The sequence below is a fragment of the Anomaloglossus baeobatrachus genome, chromosome 2 (assembly GCF_048569485.1).
Source record: "Anomaloglossus baeobatrachus isolate aAnoBae1 chromosome 2, aAnoBae1.hap1, whole genome shotgun sequence".
Lineage (NCBI taxonomy): Eukaryota > Metazoa > Chordata > Amphibia > Anura > Aromobatidae > Anomaloglossus > Anomaloglossus baeobatrachus.
The window spans coordinates 790618190-790637156 of record NC_134354.1 but is presented as its reverse complement, the minus strand read 5'-3'; the positions used below and the strand labels follow the sequence as shown (position 1 = coordinate 790637156).

Here is an 18967-nt window from a genome sequence, read left to right as displayed (position 1 = left end):
TATCCCTCCCCCGGTCGCTTCCATCCCTCCCCCGTCGCTCCATCCCTCCCCCGTCGCTCCATCCCTCCCCCCGTCGCTCCATCCCTCCCCCGTCGCTCCATCCCTCCCCCGTCGCTCCATTCCCTCCCCCGTCGCTCTATCCCTCCCCCGTCGCTCCATCCCTCCCCCGTCGCTCCATCCTCCCCCGTCGCTCTATCCCTCCCCCGTCGCTCCATCCCTCCCCCCGTCGCTCTATCCCTCCCCCCGTCGCTCCATCCCCTCCCCCCCGTCGCTCCATCCCTCCCCCGTCGCTCCATCCCTCCCCCGTCGCTCCATCCCTCCCCCGTCGCTCCATCCCTCCCCCGTCGCTCCATCCCTCCCCCGTCGCTCCATCCCTCCCCCGTCGCTCCATCCCTCCCCCGTCGCTCCATCCCTCCCCCGTCGCTCCATCCCTCCCCCGTCGCTCCATCCCTCCCCCGTCGCTCCATCCCTCCCCCGTCGCTCCATCCCTCCCCCGTCGCTCCATCCCTCCCCCGTCGCTCCATCCCTCCCCGTCGCTCTATCCCTCCCCCGTCGCTCCATCCCTCCCCCGTCGCTCCATCCCTCCCCCTCGCTCTATCCCTCCCCCTCGCTCTATCCCTCCCCCTCGCTCTATCCCTCCCCGTCGCTCCATCCCTCCCCCATCGCTCCATCCCCTCCCCCGTCGCTCCATCCCTCCCCCGTCGCTCCATCCCTCCCCCGTCGCTCCATCCCTCCCCCTCGCTCTATCCCTCCCCCGTCGCTCCATCCCTCCCCCCGTCGCTCCATCCCTCCCCCGTCGCTCCATCCCTCCCCCGTCGCTCCATCCCTCCCCATCACGCTATTCCCCCCATCTTTGGCATCTCTGGGTTCTCCCTCTTGTTGCAGGTGAGGAGGAGATCACGTTCCCCCCCACGTATCGCTATGAGAGGGGCTCCAGGGACACGTACGTGTGGCACAAGCACAAGCCCACTGGGGTGAGTAGTCCCGGGACCCCGCCTGACGTGGTGTTAACCCCTGCCTCTCCTCTGCCTCTGTTTCTGTCCTTGCCATCCATGTTTGGGCTATGATGCGTCTCAGCCTCCATGCTTGTCCCACTTTCCCCCGGGTCTTGTATATAGTGATGTACGCGGTGCCTCGCGCCCCCGGGTCTTGTATATAGTGATGTACGCGGTGCCTCGCTCCCCCGGGTCTTGTATATAGTGATGTACGCGGTGCCTCGCGCCCCTGGGTCTTGTATATAGTGATGTACGCGGTGCCTCGCGCCCCTGGGTCTTATATATACTGATGTACGCGGTGCCTCGCGCCCCCGGGTCTTGTATGTATTGATGTACGCGGTGCCTCGCGCCCCCGGGTCTTGTATATACTGATGTACGCGGTGCCTCGCGCCCCCGGGTCTTGTATATACTGATGTACGCGGTGCCTCGCGCCCCTGGGTCTTATATATACTGATGTACGCGGTGCCTCGCGTCCCCGGGTCTTGTATATAGTGATGTACGCGGTGCCTCGTGCCCCCGGGTCTTGTATATAGTGATGTACGCGGTGCCTCGCGCCCCCGGGTCTTGTATATACTGATGTACGTGGTGCCTCGCGCCCCTGGGTCTTGTATATACTGATGTACGCGGTGCCTCGCGCCCCTGGGTCTTATATATACTGATGTACGCGGTGCCTCGCGCCCCCGGGTCTTATATATACTGATGTACGCGGTGCCTCGCGCCCCCGGGTCTTGTATATAGTGATGTACGCGGTGCCTCGCGCCCCCGGGTCTTGTATGTACTGATGTACGCGGTGCCTCGCGCCCCCGGGTCTTATATATACTGATGTACGCGGTGCCTCGCGCCCCTGGGTCTTGTATGTACTGATGTACGCGGTGCCTCGCGCCCCCGGGTCTTGTATATAGTGATGTACGCGGTGCCTCGCAGCCCCCGGGTCTTGTATATACTGATGTACGCGGTGCCTCGCGCCCCTGGGTCTTATATATACTGATGTACGCGGTGCCTCGCGCCCCTGGGTCTTATATATACTGATGTACACGGTGCCTCGCGCCCCCGGGTCTTGTATATACTGATGTACGCGGTGCCTCGCGCCCCCTGGGTCTTATATATACTGATTGTACGCGGTGCCTCGCGTCCCCGGGTCTTGTATATAGTGATGTACGCGGTGCCTCGCTTGCTGTGATAACAGGACGGGGATTCAGCCGCTTGTTCTTGGATGTCTTCCAGGTCCGGACTAATGTTCCTTCCTGGTGCGACCGGATCCTGTGGAAATCCCACCCGGAAACCCACATGATATGTAACTCGTATGGTGAGCGCGGATTATTGTGTGGGGGGCAGGGCACGGCGGGCGTGGACCTGTGATGTCATCGCTGCGTGTTCTCTGCAGGGTGCACTGATGACATCATGACCAGCGATCATTCCCCGGTGTTCGCATCCTTCGAGGTCGGCGTGACGTCACAGTTTGTCTCAAAGAAAGGTCTGTAGTGTATACATAAGATGCGGAGCCTCGGAGTGCGGTGCGGAGCCTCGGAGTGCGGTGCGGCACCCCGGCTCCCACGCTCTGCTCCGTCTGCCCTTGTCCTATGAGCTGACAATCTGTCTCACAACCAGGTCTCCTGAAGCCGTCGGATCAGGCCTACATCGAGTTCGAGAGCGTTGAGGCCATAGTGAAGACGGCGAGCAGAACCAAGTTCTTCATAGAGTTTTATTCCGGATGTTTAGAGGGTGAGTGAATCCCGGGAAAGATGTCTGGTGCTGCCGAGCGAAAGTGCTCCACCCCCGGGAAAGATGTCTGGTGCTGCCGAGCGAAAGTGCTCCACCCCGGGTATTGGGAGTGAATGTTCTCCACCCCTGGGTATTGGGAGTGAATGTTCTTCACCCCTGGGTATTGGGAGTGAATGTTCTCCACCCCTGGGTATTGGGAGTGAATGTTCTCTACCCCTGGGTATTGGGAGTGATTGTTCTCCACCCCTGGGTATTGGGAGTGATTGTTCTCCACCCCTGGGTATTGGGAAGTGAATGTTTTCCACCCCTGGGTATTGGGAGTGAATCTTCTCCACCCCTGGGTATTGGGAGTGAATCTTCTCCACCCCTGGGTATTGGGAGTGAATGTTCTCCACCCCCAGGTATTAGGTGGGAATGTTCTCCACCCCCCGGGTATTAGGAGGTAATGTTCTCCACCCCCGGGTATTAGGTGTGAATGTTCTCCACCCCCGGGTATTAGGTGTGAATGTTCTCCACCCCCTGGGTATTAGGGTGTGGTTGTTCTCCACCCCCCGGGTATTAGGTGTGATAGGAGCTGTTGAGTGAATGTTCTCCACCCCTGGGTATTGGAGTGAATGTTCTCCACCCCTGGGTATTGGGAGTGAATGTTCTCCACCCCTGGGTATTAGGTGGGATTGTTCTCCACCCCCGGGTATTAGGTGGGAATGTTCTCCACCCCCGGGGTATTAGGTGGGAATGTTCTCCACCCCCTGGTATTAGGTGTGATTGTTCTTCACCCCCGGGTATTAGGTGTGAATGTTCTCCACCCCCTGGTATTAGGTGTGATTGTTCTCCACCCCTGGGTATTAGGAGTGAATGTTCTCCACCCCCGGGTATTAGGTGTGAATGTTCTCCACCCCTGGGTATTAGGTGTGAATTTTCTGCACCCCCGGGTATTAGGAGTGAATATTCTCCACCCCCGGGTATTAGGTGTGATTGTTCTCCACCCCCGGGTATTAGGGTGTGATTGTTCTCCACCCCTGGGTATTAGGTGTGAATGTTCTCCACCCCTGGGTATTAGGTGTGAATGTTCTCCACCCCTGGGTTTTAGAGGATGTCCTGTCTTTTTACAGAGTATAAGAAGAGCAGCGAGAACGACAGTCAGAGCATCGATAACATCAACTTTCTGAAAGTCCAGTGGTCGTCGAGGCAACTGCCAACTGTGAGTGACCCCCATGTCTGCAGAGCATCACTCCGTCCCCTCTACCTACTGATAATCACATAACAATGTGCTGCAGATTATTGCACTACCGACCTCTACGGATAATTGTTTTGTCTTCCTTTTTATAGACACGTAACAATATGCTGCAGATTATTACACCTCTGCAGGCCGTCGCTCTGCTGCCCCCCTCTGCAGGCCGTCGCTCTGCTGCCCCCCTCTGCAGGCCGTCGCTCTGCTGCCCCCCTCTGCAGGCCGTCGCTCTGCTGCCCCCCTCTGCAGGCCGTCGCTCTGCTGCCCCCCTCTGCAGGCCGTCGCTCTGCTGCCCCCCTCTGCAGGCCGTCGCTCTGCTGCCCCCCTCTGCAGGCCGTCGCTCTGCTGCCCCCCTCTGCAGGCCGTCGCTCTGCTGCCCCCCTCTGCAGGCCGTCGCTCTGCTGCCCCCCTCTGCAGGCCGTCGCTCTGCTGCCCCCCTCTGCAGGCCGTCGCTCTGCTGCCCCCCTCTGCAGGCCGTCGCTCTGCTGCCCCCCTCTGCAGGCCGTCGCTCTGCTGCCCCCCTCTGCAGGCCGTCGCTCTGCTGCCCCCCTCTGCAGGCCGTCGCTCTGCTGCCCCCCTCTGCAGGCCGTCGCTCTGCTGCCCCCCTCTGCAGGCCGTCGCTCTGCTGCCCCCCTCTGCAGGCCGTCGCTCTGCTGCCCCCCTCTGCAGGCCGTCGCTCTGCTGCCCCCCTCTGCAGGCCGTCGCTCTGCTGCCCCCCTCTGCAGGCCGTCGCTCTGCTGCCCCCCTCTGCAGGCCGTCGCTCTGCTGCGCCCCCCTCTGCAGGCCGTCGCTCTGCTGCCCCCCTCTGCAGGCCGTCGCTCTGCTGCCCCCCTCTGCAGGCCGTCGCTCTGCTGCCCCCCCTCTGCAGGCCGTCGCTCTGCTGCCCCCCTCTGCAGGCCGTCGCTCTGCTGCCCCCCTCTGCAGGCCGTCGCTCTGCTGCCCCCCTCTGCAGGCCGTCGCTCTGCTGCCCCCCTCTGCAGGCCGTCGCTCTGCTGCCCCCCTCTGCAGGCCGTCGCTCTGCTGCCCCCCTCTGCAGTCCGTGGCTCTGCTGCCCCTCTCTGCAGGTCGTGGCTCTGCTGCCCCCTTCTGCTGGCCGTGGCTCTGCTGCCCCCCTCTGCAGGCCGTGGCTCTGCTGCCCCCCTCTGCAGGCCGTGGCTCTGCTGCCCCCCTCTGCAGTCCGTGGCTCTGCTTCCCCCTTCTGCAGTCCGTGGCTCTGCTGCCCCCCTCTGCAGGCCGTGGCTCTGCTGCCCCCCCTCTGCAGGCCGTGGCTCTGCTGCCCCCCTCTGCAGTCCGTGGCTCTGCTTCCCCCTTCTGCAGTCCGTGGCTCTGCTGCCCCCTTCTGCTGGCCGTGGCTCTGCTGCCCTCCTCTGCAGGCCGTGGCTCTGCTGCCCCCCTCTGCAGTCCGTGGCTCTGCTGCCCCCCCTCTGCAGTCCGTGGCTCTGCTGCCCCCCTCTGCAGCCCGTGGCTCTGCTGCCCCCCTCTGCAGCCCGTGGCTCTGCTGCCCCCCTCTGCAGCCCGTGGCTCTCTGCCCCCCTCTGCAGGCCGTGGCTCTGCTGCCCCCCTCTGCAGGCCGTGGCTCTCTGCCCCCGGGGAGCGCTGCTCTGGGTGCACTGACTCTCGGCTCTGTCCTGCTCTTCCAGCTGCGGCCCATCCTGTCGGAGATCGAGTACCTGCAGGACCAGCACCTGCTGCTGACAGTGAAGTCTATGGACGGATACGAGTCATACGGTGAGGAGCCGTCCTGTGATTACAGCTGTGAAGCCTCCGGAGCCGCCGTCTATATGGCAGCACAGTTATATGTAACCGCAGGGCAGGACAATCCTGTAATCCGGCAGCTCTGGAGTATCAGACGGGGGAGGGGCGGGGGGCAGCGTCCAGATCAGGAGGGGTCTGTGCCATTCACTGACAGGCAGCGACGTCTTATAGTAATGTGCAGAGGAAATACTAAGGTTTGCTGTATCTGGAGCTGGGAGTGATGGCGGGGGGCGGCGGGGGGGGGGGTATTCCTGACCCTTCACCTCACGTGCCCCCTCCTCTCCGCCAGGCGAGTGTGTGATTGCGCTGAAGTCCATGATCGGCAGCACCGCGCAGCAGTTCCTGACGTACCTGTCTCACCGGGGCGAGGAGACCGGGAACATCCGGGGCTGTATGAAGGTGCGGGTGCCGGCCGAGCGCATGGGAACCCGGGAGCGCCTGTACGGTAAGAATAAGGAGTGGCGCATGCTGAAGGGGCGGGGCCGCAGTCACATGACCTGACGCTGCCCTCCAATCCTAGAATGGATCAGTATCGACAAAGATGAGACCGGAGCCGTGAAAGGGAAACCGCCGTCCATGTCCCGTCCTAACCACGAGTACACCAGGTAATGCCCTTCTCCCTCTCCCCCGCTATGTGCACCCCTCACCTGCTCCCCTGCCGTGTGCGCTCCTCACCTGCTCCCCTGCCGTGTGCGCTCCTCACCTACTCCCCTGCCGTGTGCGCTCCTCACCTGCTCCCCTGCCGTGTGCGCTCCTCACCTGCTCCCCTGCCGTGTGCGCTCCTCACCCGCTCCCCTGCCGTGTGCGCTCCTCACCCGCTCCTCTGCCGTGTGCGCTCCTCACCCGCTCCCCTGCCGTGCGCGCCCCTCACCTGCTCCCCTGCCGTGCGCGCCCCTCACCTGCTCCCCTGCCGTGCACGCTCCTCACCTGCTCCCCTGCCGTGCGCGCTCCTCACCCGCTCCCCTGCCGTGCGCGCTCCTCACCCGCTCCCCTGCCGTGTGCGCTCCTCACCCGCTCCCCTGCTGTGTGCGCTCCTCACCCGCTCCCCTGCCGTGCGCACTCCTCACCCGCTCCCCTGCCGTGCGCACTCCTCAACCGCTCCCCTGCCGTGCGCGCTCCTCACCCGCTCCCCTGCCGTGCGCACTCCTCACCTGCTCCCCTGCCATGGGCGCCCCTCACCTGCTCCCCTGCCGTGTGCACTCCTCACCTGCTCCCCTGCCGTCCTCGCCCCCTCACCTGCTCCCCTGCCGTGCGCGCTCCTCACCCACTCCCCTGCCGAGCACGCTCCTCACCTGCTCCCCTGCCGTGCGCGCTCCTCACCCGCTCCCCTGCCGAGCACGCTCCTCACCCGCTCCCCTGCCGTGGGCGCCCCTCACCTGCTCCCCTGCCGTGTGCGCTCCTCACCCGCTCCCCTGCCGAGCACGCTCCTCACCCGCTCCCCTGCCGTTGGCGCCCCTCACCCGCTCCCCTGCCGTGCGCGCTCCTCACCCGCTCCCCTGCCGAGCACGCTCCTCACCTGCTCCCCTGCCGTGCGCGCTCCTCACCCGCTCCCCTGCCGAACACGCCCCTCACCTGCTCCCCTGCCGTGTGCGCTCCTCATCCGCTCCCCTGCCGTCCTCGCCCCCCCACCCGCTCCCCCGCCGTCCTCGCCCCCTCACCTGCTCCCCCGGCGTGCTCGCCCCTCTCCTCACGCACTTTTATGTCGTCGTCCATCCCTGAATGTTTCCTTCTGCTCCCGGTTCTGCCGCAGGAAGCCCCCGCTGTCTGAGGCGCCGGCACCAACACTCGGGAAGGTGTTTGAAGAACCTGAGAAAGGTCCATCTCACGCCACCGGCCGCCCGCCCGCTGCACTGCCCGGCACCAAGGAGAACCCGGCGCTGGCGCGGTGAGTAACCAGCGACATTGTAGTCTCATGCTCCAGTCACAGCCACAGCTGCTCGCCCGTCTCTGCCTGCTGGTCCGGTGCCGGTACAGATCACTACAGTGCAAGGCATTGTGGGAGTTGTAGTGCCCACTTCAGACCCTATAATACTGACTGCAATGCATTGTGGGATCTCGGCTGTGTCGGCCTGAGATCTTGAGTACATTCTTGGCTGCAGCTTTGGTTGTGACTGGAGCATAACACACAAGGTAGGTAGCACATGTCATCTCCTCCTTGGCCCTTTTAGGGTGCGCGATGTCTCCCCAGTGTACGGGATGTCGCCCGCCGCGGTCCGGGGCAGCTGCTGACGGTCTGCACTGCCCCTTTTATGGTGCGCGATGTCTCCCCAGTTTGTGGAGCTGTCGGATGTCACCCGCCGCGGTCCGGGGCAGCTGCGGACGGTCTGCACTGCCCCTTTTATGGTGCGCGATGTCTCCCCAGTTTGTGGAGCTGTCGGATGTCACCCGCCGCGGTCCGGGGCAGCTGTGGACGGTCTGCACTGCCCCTTTTAGCTGCTGTTTGCAGATGTCGGGGCTTCACCTTTGTGCGTTTTTGCCCCCTCAGGTGTAAGATGGAGGCGGAGGGTGAGGGGCTCGGCGTAAAGAACAGCTTCAATAACCCGGCCTACTACGTCCTGGAAGGTGTCCCCCATCAGCTGTTACCCCCCGATGGGCCGACCGCCACGTCCTCTGTGACCCCCAAGAACAAAGTCCAGATCACGGTGCCAGCGCAGCAGCGGCGCCCGTTCCAGCCCAGTGCCCGGAGCGAGGAGACGTCGTCCGATGAAGATGGGGGCACCCTGAATCTGCCGCCCCCGGATTTCCCACCCCCTCCGCTCCCGAAGTCGGCGGAGTTTGAGATGCTGGATAATCCTTTCTACATGACGTCAGGCGAGCTGCACCCCCGCCCGGCGGAGGAGGCCGAGCAGCGCAAGGTCCGGGTGGGGGTCACCTTCAGTGATTCCACCGATACAAATTATCACCCCAAAACGCAGTCCCGGCCCCCCATACCACCCCCGCAGGCCTCCTTTATAGCAGAGACGCACGGCGGTGGCAGCGGGGGACCCGCGCACCAGGATGACCGCTCCTGCTCCGTGCTGCAGATGGCGCGCACCCTCAGCGAGGTGGACTATTCGGGGGGCAAAAGCGAAAACCAGAGCCGGCTCCTCATGTCCGGGAAAGGCAAGATGGAGCTTCCCCCCCGCAGCATGGACTTCAGCCGCCCCCTCGTCTTCCCCCCGCACTGCATCCGGGAGAGCATCCAGGAAGACCTGGCCGAGGAGGTGAGCCGCCGACAACCATGTAACCGCCGCCGCCGCAGGGGTTGTCAGCAGCGCCCCCTGTGTTACGTGGTGGCACCGCCAACGATTTATGTCCTCCTCCGTCTCCGGTGACTGTCCTATCTTCTCCCTTACAGGCCGCGTACCAGGGGGGCCGCAACTCACTGCCGGGGTCCAGCGTTGGCGAGTGGCTCCAGGCTATTGGGCTGGAGAGATACGAGGAGGGGCTCATCCACAACGGCTGGGACGACCTGGAGTTCCTCAGGTACGGCATCCCGCAGAGGGGCACAGACACCCCGAAACCCCACTGAAGCCTTCCAGAACAGTGGGGGCTGCTAATGGGGGCACAGACACCCCGAAACCCCACTGAGGCCTTCCAGAACAGTGGGGGCTGCTAATGGGGGGTCACAGCTAGGACACTCTGGATCGGGGTGTCCAGTAACCTCCCACTGGTGAGATGGGCAGGGGTTCACGTACTTTTGTCCACAGTGAATTTGGGTGCATCCTGTTGGACGATACATAGTATTCACCACTAGGTAGCAGCAGATCACAGCAGACATGTCGGGGGATGGTGTACACTGGGTGTCATAATAGGGCGTCCTGTGGTGAGACCCACACCTTAAGGTCCAGTCACACTAAGCAACTTACCAGCGATCCCAACAACAATACAACCTGATAGGGATCGCTGGTAAGTTGCTAGGAGGTTGCTGGTGAGATGTCACACTGCGACGCTCCAGCGATCCCACCAGCAACCTGACCTGGCAGAGATCGCTGGAGCGTCACTACATGGGTTGCTGGTGAGCTGTCACACAGGCAGATCTCACCAGCAACCAGCGCCGCGTGGAAGATGCTGCGCTTGGTAACTAAGGTAAATATCGGGTAACTAACCCGATATTTACCTTGGTTACCAGCGCATGCAGCTATACGTGCACAGAGCAGGGAGCAGCGCACACTGAGCGCTGGCTCCCTGCTCTCCTAGTTACAGCACACATGGGGTTAATTTCCCGATGTGTTCTGCAGCTACATGTGCACAGAGCAGGGAGCAGCGCACACTGCTTAGCGCTGGCTCCTTGCTCTCCTAGTTACAGCACACATCGGGTTAATTAACCCGATGTGTGCTGCAACTACATGTGCACAGAGCAGGAGCCGGCACTGACAGTGAGAGCGGCGGAGGCTGGTAACAAAGGTAAATATCGGGTAACCAAGGACAGGGCTTCTTGGTTACCCGATGTTTACATTGGTTACCAGCCTCCGCAGAAGCCGGCTCCTGCTGCCTGCACATTTAGTTGTTGCTCTGTCGCTGTCACACACAGCGATCTGTGCTTCACAGCGGGACAGCAACAACTAAAAAATGGCCCAGGACATTCATCAACAACCAGCGACCTCACAGCAGGGGCCAGGTCATTGCTGGATGTCACATACAGCGACATCGCTAGCAACGTCACAAAAGTTGTTCGTTAGCAGCGATGTTGCTTAGTGTGACGGGGCCTTTAATTAGGTCAGAGGGGGCTTTGTATCCTGTGTGCTGTGGGGGGAGTGCTGCACACAGGCTCCTCCCCCTTTCTAAAGCTCCTCCCATCAGTCGCTGTCATTCATCGTTTTCTCTTTAGGGGTTCAGTAAGTTTAGTTCTTTGTAACTTACAATTGTTTTTCCATCTAACAACCTCCCACTGAGCTTCTGCTTATAACATAGGAGCCAATCCATTGAGCTAAGCTGCAGTGTAAAGCATGGAGGACAGCGGCCACTCGCTGAGCTTCTGCTTATAACATAGGAGCCAATCCATTGAGCTAAGCTGCAGTGTAAAGCATGGAGGACAGCGGCCACTCGCTGAGCTTCTGCTTATAACATAGGAGCCAATCCATTGAGCTAAGCTGCAGTGTAAAGCATGGAGGACAGCGGCCACTCGCTGAGCTTCTGCTTATAACATAAGAGCCAATCCATTGAGCTAAGCTGCAGTGTAAAGCATGGAGGACAGCGGCCACTCGCTGAGCTTCTGCTTATAACATAGGAGCCAATCCATTGAGCTGAGCTGCAGTGTAAAGCATGGAGGACAGCGGCCACTCGCTGAGCTTCTGCTTATAGCATAGGAGCCAATCCATCGAGCTAAGCTGCAGTGTAAAGCATGGAGGACAGCGGCCACTCGCTGAGCTTCTGCTTATAACATAGGAGCCAATCCATTGAGCTAAGCTGCAGTGTAAAGCATGGAGGACAGCGGCCACTCGCTGAGCTTCTGCTTATAACATAGGAGCCAATCCATTGAGCTAAGCTGCAGTGTAAAGCATGGAGGACAGCGGCCACTCGCTGAGCTTCTGCTTATAACATAGGAGCCAATCCATTGAGCTAAGCTGCAGTGTAAAGCATGGAGGACAGCGGCCACTCGCTGAGCTTCTGCTTATAGCATAGGAGTCGATCCATCGAGCTGAGCTGCAGTGTAGAGCATGGAGGAGATGTAAGGCAGGATTTAGGTTTCCTCAGACGTCAGGAGACGATGCAGCGCAGCTGGTGCCTGAATTTAGACGTTAAGTAGAAGAGCGTAGCTGCAGTGTAAAGCATGGGAGTGTCTTTTCCCCTGACCCCGTGCTCTTGTGTCTTGCAGTGACATTGTGGAGGAGGACCTGGAGGAGGCCGGCGTGCTGGATCCCACCCATAAGAAGATCATACTGGACAACCTGCAGCTCCGGAAATGAGCGCCCCCCGCCCGCTGCTCGGAGCCGCAGCGCTGCACCTTCCCCCGCGCCGTCGCCTTACGCAGGATATTCCTGTGCGCGCTCGTGCTGTGTTGCTGGACACCAGCGCCGCCCTCCCCCGTCCTGACATTTCTATAGGTGTGACGTGTTTTTAGCGGTTACTAATCCTCCCGCCTCTCGCAGGCGCCGGACGTTATATTTTTACTCTTTTCTATATATTTAATACGTTTTCACATTTCAAGTGTTAGACCAAAATGTCGTGGCCGGTCGTGTGGCCGCCATCTTGCCTGCCGTTATGACCCGCCGTTATCACCCGCCGGTGCCTTATGACCAGGACTTCTCCCGTTACTATCCTCGTCTGATGGAGGAAACGGTGCATTCTGGGCCAATCGCATTTCAATGAGCGGAGTCGTGTGTTACCAGGTGTCATGGCGGACGGAGAGGACGCTGCCCCCTGCTGGAGCGGCTGTGTACATACACCAGGAGACAGCGGGGGGCGACAGAGACATAACGAGGGTCCCCAATGTCAGCGCCATGTACAATTCCTGGACTGATCAGTTATGTCAGGTCTTATTCTCTAGTCCCTACCAAAGCTGCATTCACTATTCTGCCATTTCCTCTTTCTCCAGTTACCTCCAAAGCTGCATTCAGGATTCTAGTGTTTTATTGGTAACCCGCATTTGTGTGTGTAGATGAGTTACATTGTGCCTTTCTCTGTAGTGCTTCCAGAGCTGCGCTCACAATTCTGCTGTTATCTTTTTTTATTCTTTCAGGTTGGCACCAGAGCTGCGCTCTTTATAGCGGGGTTATAGCGGCAGCACTCAGTCCTTTGTTTTTACTGATTGAGTTTTACATTTCATTTTTTTTTCTTGTCCCATCCAGAGCTGCAGACGCAATTCTGGGGTTTCATTATTTTAGTCTCCGGTTACTACCAGAGCTGCATCCTCTAGTCTAGAGGTTTATTGCTGATCCTCAGTCCTTTTCTGTATGTAGTGCATGAGTTGTATCATGTCTCCATAGTCACAACCAGAGCTGCGCTCACCATTCTGCTGTTAGATCATTTATTACACTCTAGTTATCACCAGAGCTGCATTCAGTATTCTGCTGTTTAATCGGTAGCTCCCAATCCTTCTCTTTCTGTGCTATGAATTACATTGTGATTGTCTCTAGTCCCAACCAGAGCTGTGCTCATCATTCTGCTGTTTTATAATTTCTTTTGCTCCAGTTACCACCAGAGCTGCATTCAGGATTCTACTTGTTTATTGGGAGCTCTGAATCCTCATCTTTACATTCTGTTTATGACTTGCATTATATCTTTTTCTCTAGTCCCACCCAGAGCTGTATTCACCATTCTGCATTTCAGATTTTTCTTTTTACTCCGGTTACCCCCAGAGCTGCATTCACCATTACGGAGCATGTTTGGCAGGGATGTACAGTCCTGACAGAATTGTAATTACAGCTCTGGAGGTGACTGGATCACTACAAAATAACTAATATAAGGATTTAGTGGGAGGAGCTTGTCTCAATAGGAGGGGCTGTCTGTGATGTCACGTAGCTCATGATAAGTGGTGACATCATCACGTCATTAACCCTCTAACTGCCAAATATTGATGAGGCGCTGCCGCCCACTAGCTGCCAGCGACAGTCACATCACTGCCAGTCTTCACCCTATGGAGAAGCCTGTAATACGAGGGTGAGACACCAGGGGGCAGCATAGCTCCTGTTAATGCACGTCTATGGGAGATTCTTACACGTGGGACGTCCTGGCCTCAGCGCCCCCCAGTGCCTGATATTGGTAAGAACCCAAAAAAAGGGAAATGAGCACCTGGTAATGGCTGAACAGACGACGTTATCCGGCTGCACTAACACGACGTCTGTATGGCGCTGATTAATATTCGTGTGTTTTGTCAATAAAAAAAATAATAAATTCTACTGTCCATAAATCAAACATTCTCAAAAATGATTTTTACAAAGACGAAACTCCACAGACACCATATACCGCACTGCAGGGACTGTGCTGCAATCACCCGTTACACGATCTCACTGATACTGACATATCTGACATAATATCCATCGACGGAGCAAAGATATTCATTACCTGGCGAAGACTGAAACTGAGCACAACGTCACCGCTGCGGAGCAATGAGGAGGCGCGCCACCCCATATATAGGATCTAACTGCTATAATGCCGCCCCATACACAGGATATAATGCCGCCCCGTACACAGGATATAATGCCGCCCCGTACACAGGATATAATGCCTCCCCGTACACAGGATATAATGCCGCCCCGTACACAGGATATAATGCCGCCCCGTACACAGGATATAATGCCGCCCCGTACACAGGATATAATGCCGCCCCGTACACAGGATATAATGCCGCCCCATAAAGAGGATATAATGCCGCCCCATAAAGAGGATATAATGCCGCCCCATACACAGGATATAATGCCGCCACATACACAGGATATAATGCCGCCCCGTACACAGGATATAATGCCGCCCCATACATAGCATATAATGCCGCCCCGTAAACAGGATATAATGCCGCCCCAAACGCAGGATATAATACCGCCCCAAACGCAGGATATAATACTGCCCCATATACAGTCTCTAATACTGCACCATACACAGTCTAATACTGCCCCATGCACAGGATATAATGCCGCCCCATATACAGGATATAATGCCGCCCCAAACACAGTATATAATATCGCCCTAAACGCAGGATATAATACCGCCCCATATACAGGATATAATACTGCATCATATACTGGTTATAATACTGCATCATATACAAGTTATAATACTGCCCCATATACAGGACATAATACTGCCCCATACACAGGATATAATGCCGCCCCATACACAGGATAAAATGCCGCCCCATACACAGGATAAAATGCCGCCCCATACACAGGATAAAATGCCACCCCATACACAGGATAAAATGCCGCCCCATTCACAGGATATAATACCGCCCCATACACAGGATATAATACCGCCCCATACACAGGATAAAATCCCACCCCATACACAGGATATAATGCCGCCCCGTACACAGGATATAATGCCGCCCCGTACACAGGATATAATGCCGCCCCGTACACAGGATATAATGCCGCCCCGTACACAGGATATAATGCCGCCCCATACACAGGATATAATGCCGCCTCATACACAGGATATAATGCCGCCCTAAACGCAGGATATAATACCGCCCCAAACGCAGGATATAATACTGCCCCATATACAGGATATAATACTGCCCCATATATGGGCTATAATAATTATAATAATTTTATTCATTTATATAGCGCTATTAATTCCACAGCGCTTTACATACATTGGCAACACTGTCCCCATTGGAGCTCACAATCTAGAGTCCCTACCTGTAGGTCTTTGGAGTGTGGGAGGAAACCGGAGACCCCAGAGGAAACCCACGCAAACACAGGGAGAACATACAAACTCCTTGCAGATGGTGTCCTTGGTAGGATTTGAACCCAGGACCCCAGCGCTGCAAGGCTGCAGTGCTAAGCACTGAGCCACCGTGCCGCCATATACAGGACATAATGCTGCCCCATACACAGGACATAATGCTGCCCCATACACAGGACATAATGCCGCCCCATACACAGGATATAATGCCGCCCCATACACAGGATATAATGCCGCCCCATATATAGGATATAATGTCGCCCCATATACAGGATATAATACCGCCCCAAACACAGTATATAATACCGCCCTAAACGCAGGATATAATACCGCCCCGTATGCAGGATATAATACCGCCCCATATACAGGATATAATACTGCCCCATATACAGGCTATAATACTGCACCATATACAGGTTATAATACTACCCCATATACAGTCTATAATACTGCCCCATATACAGTCTATAATACTGCCCCATATACAGGACATAATACTGCCCCATACACAGGACATAATACTGCCCCATACACAGGACATAATGCCACCCCATATATAGGATATAATACCGCCCCATACATAGGATATAATACCGCCCCATATACAGGTTATAATACCGCCCCATACATAGGCTATACTACCGCCCCATACATAGGCTATAATACCGCCCCATACATAGGCTATAATACCGCCCCATACATAGGCTATAATACCGCCCCATACACAGGCTATAATACCGCCTCATATACAGGCTATAATACCGCCCCATACATAGGCTATAATACCGACCCATACACAGGATATAATGCCGCCCCATACATAGGCTATAATACCGCCCCATACACAGGCTATAATACCGCCTCATATACAGGCTATAATACCGCCCCATACATAGGCTATAATACCGACCCATACACAGGATATAATGCCGCCCCATACATAGGATATAATGCCGCCCCATACATAGGCTATAATGCCCCCCATACACAGGCTATAATACTGCCCTATATACAGGATATAATACTGCACCATATACAAGTTATAATACCGCCCCATTCATAGGCTATAATACCGTCCCATACATAGGCTATAATACTGCCCCATACACAGGATATAATACTGCCACTTACACAGGATATAATACCACTCCACATACAGAATATAATACTGCCCCATATTCAGGATATAATGCCCCTATATACAAGAATATAACTACTATATTACTGGCACCTGTGTACAAGAACATAACTACTATAATTACTGCTCCTATGTGCAACAATATAACTACTATAATACTGCCCCTATATACAAGAATATAACTACTATAATACTTACTCCTATATACAAGAATATAACTAGTATAATACTGCCTCCTATGTACAAGAATATAACTGCTATAATACTGCCCCTATATACAAGAATATAACTACTATAATACTGCCCCTATATACAAGAATATAACTGCTATAATACTTACTCCTATATACAAGAATATAACTACTATAATACTGCCTCCTATGTACAAGAATATAACTACTATAATACTGCCCCTATATACAAGAATATAACTACTATAATACTTACTCCTATATACAAGAATATAACTACTATAATACTGCCCCCTATGTACAAGAATATAACTACTATAATACTGCCTCCTATGTACAAGAATATAACTGCTATAATACTGCCTCCTATATACAAGAATATAACTACTATAATACTGCCTCCTATATACAAGAATATAACTACTATAATACTGCTCCTATGTACAAGAATATAACTACTATAATACTGCACCCTTATGTACAAGAATATATCTATTATAATACTGCCCCTATGTACAAGAATATAACTACTATAATACTGCCCCCTTATGTACAAGAATATATCTATTATAATACTGCCCCTATGTACAAGAATATAACTACTATAATACTGCCCCTATGTACAAGAATATAACTACTATAATACTGCCCCCTATGTACAAGAATATAACTACTATAATACTGCCCCTATGTACAAGAATATAACTACTATAATACTGCCCCTATATACAAGAATATAACTACTATAATACTGCTCCTATGTACAAGAATATAACTCCTATAATACTGCCCCCTATGTACACGAATATAACTACTATAATACTGCCCCTATATACAAGAATATAACTACTATAATACTGCTCCTATGTACAAGAATATAACTACTATAATACTGCTCCTATGTACACGAATTTAACTACTATAATACTGCTCCTATGTACACGAATATAACTACTATAATACTGCCCCTATGTACAAGAATATAACTACTATAATACTGCCCCCTATGTACAAGAATATAACTACTATAATACTGCCCCCTATGTACAAGAATATAAGTACTATAATACTGCCCCCTATGTAATAGAATATAACCGCTATAACACTGCTATGACTATACATGGTATATAACACTGGATGCCGTTTGCAGCTTTACAATAAATTACATTTTATTATGTTGGTTATAAATTACAGGACGTTGGAGGAGACAGTTTGATCAGTGGTGACATCAGGTGATTGCGGTATTATCTGTACAGTGGTCGTGTTCGATCATAGAGGTATATGAAGATATATATAAGATGCTGCAGAGTTAACCCTTTACTCCACACTTCTCGCTTTCACCTGTGACTTTTTTTGCCCTTTCTATATTGTGTGCAGTTGAGATTTCATTTCTTCAAAATTACCGATCTCATCTGTGAGAAGAGAAGACGTTGGTCTGGGAGAGATGGCGGCATCTTGTGACGTCACCGCAGACTGACGGGAGGCTGACAACTCACAATCTGGATGTAATAATACTGATATAATGATACTGATATGTCCTGCCATCACATAGGCCCCTCCCCTCTGCTCCTGCCATCACCCATCACATAGGCTCCTCCCCTCTGCTCCTGCCATCACCCATCACCTAGGCCCCTCCCCTCTGCTCCTGCCATCACCCATCACATAGGCCCCTCTCCTCTGCTCCTGCCATTAAATAGGCCCCTCCCCTCTGCTCCTGCCATCACTCATCACATAGGCCCCTCCCCTCTGCTCCTGCCATCACCCATCACATAGGCTCCTCCCCTCTGCTCCTGCCATCACCCATCACATAGGCCCCTCCACTCTGCTCCTGCCATCACCCATCACATAGGCCCCTCCCCTCTGCTCCTGCCATCACCCATCACATAGGCTCCTCCCCTCTGCTCCTGCCATCACCCATCACATAGGCCCCTCCACTCTGCTCCTGCCATCACCCATCACATAGGCCCCTCCCCTCTGCTCCTGCCATCACATAGGCCCCTCCCCTCTGCTCCTGCCATCACCCATCACATAGGCCCCTCCACACTGCTCCTGCCATCACCCATCACATAGGCTCCTCCCCTCTGCTCCTGCCATCACCCATCACATAGGCCCCTCCACTCTGCTCCTGCCATCACCCATCACATAGGCCCCTCTCCTCTGCTCCTGCCATCACCCATCACATAGGCCCCTCCCCTCTGCTCCTGCCATCACACAGGCCCCTCCCCTCTGCTCCTGCCATCACCCATCACATAGGCCCCTCCCCTCTGCTCCTGCCATCACCCATCACATAGGCCCCTCCCCTCTGCTCCTGCCATCACATAGGCCCCTCCCCTCTGCTCCTGCCATCACCCATCACATAGGCCCCTCCACTCTGCTCCTGCCATCACCCATCACATAGGCTCCTCCCCTCTGCTCCTGCCATCACCCATCACATAGGCCCCTCTCCTCTGCTCCTGCCATCACCCATCACATAGGACCCTCCCCTCTGCTCCTGCCATCACATAGGCCCCTCCCCTCTGCTCCTGCCATCACATAGTCCCCTCCCCTCTGCTCCTGCCATCACATAGTCCCCTCCCCTCTGCTCCTGCCATCACATAGGCCCCTCCCC

At 55.4% G+C, this 18967-nt stretch overlaps 1 protein-coding gene across 1 annotated transcript in view; it reads left to right on the top strand.

Annotated features, from left to right (window-relative positions):
- Nucleotides 1-13539, top strand: part of INPPL1 (inositol polyphosphate phosphatase like 1) — a 49022-nt gene extending 35483 nt beyond the window's left edge. The window contains 12 exon segments of the mRNA XM_075334017.1: nucleotides 854-974; nucleotides 2220-2301; nucleotides 2380-2469; nucleotides 2604-2717; nucleotides 3830-3918; nucleotides 5589-5676; nucleotides 5993-6148; nucleotides 6224-6308; nucleotides 7454-7588; nucleotides 8189-8906; nucleotides 9041-9168; nucleotides 11501-13539. Of these exon segments, the coding sequence (XP_075190132.1) occupies nucleotides 854-974; nucleotides 2220-2301; nucleotides 2380-2469; nucleotides 2604-2717; nucleotides 3830-3918; nucleotides 5589-5676; nucleotides 5993-6148; nucleotides 6224-6308; nucleotides 7454-7588; nucleotides 8189-8906; nucleotides 9041-9168; nucleotides 11501-11591 (1897 nt within the window). The 3' untranslated portion in view covers nucleotides 11592-13539.
- The last annotated feature ends 5428 nt before the right edge of the window (nucleotides 13540-18967 follow it).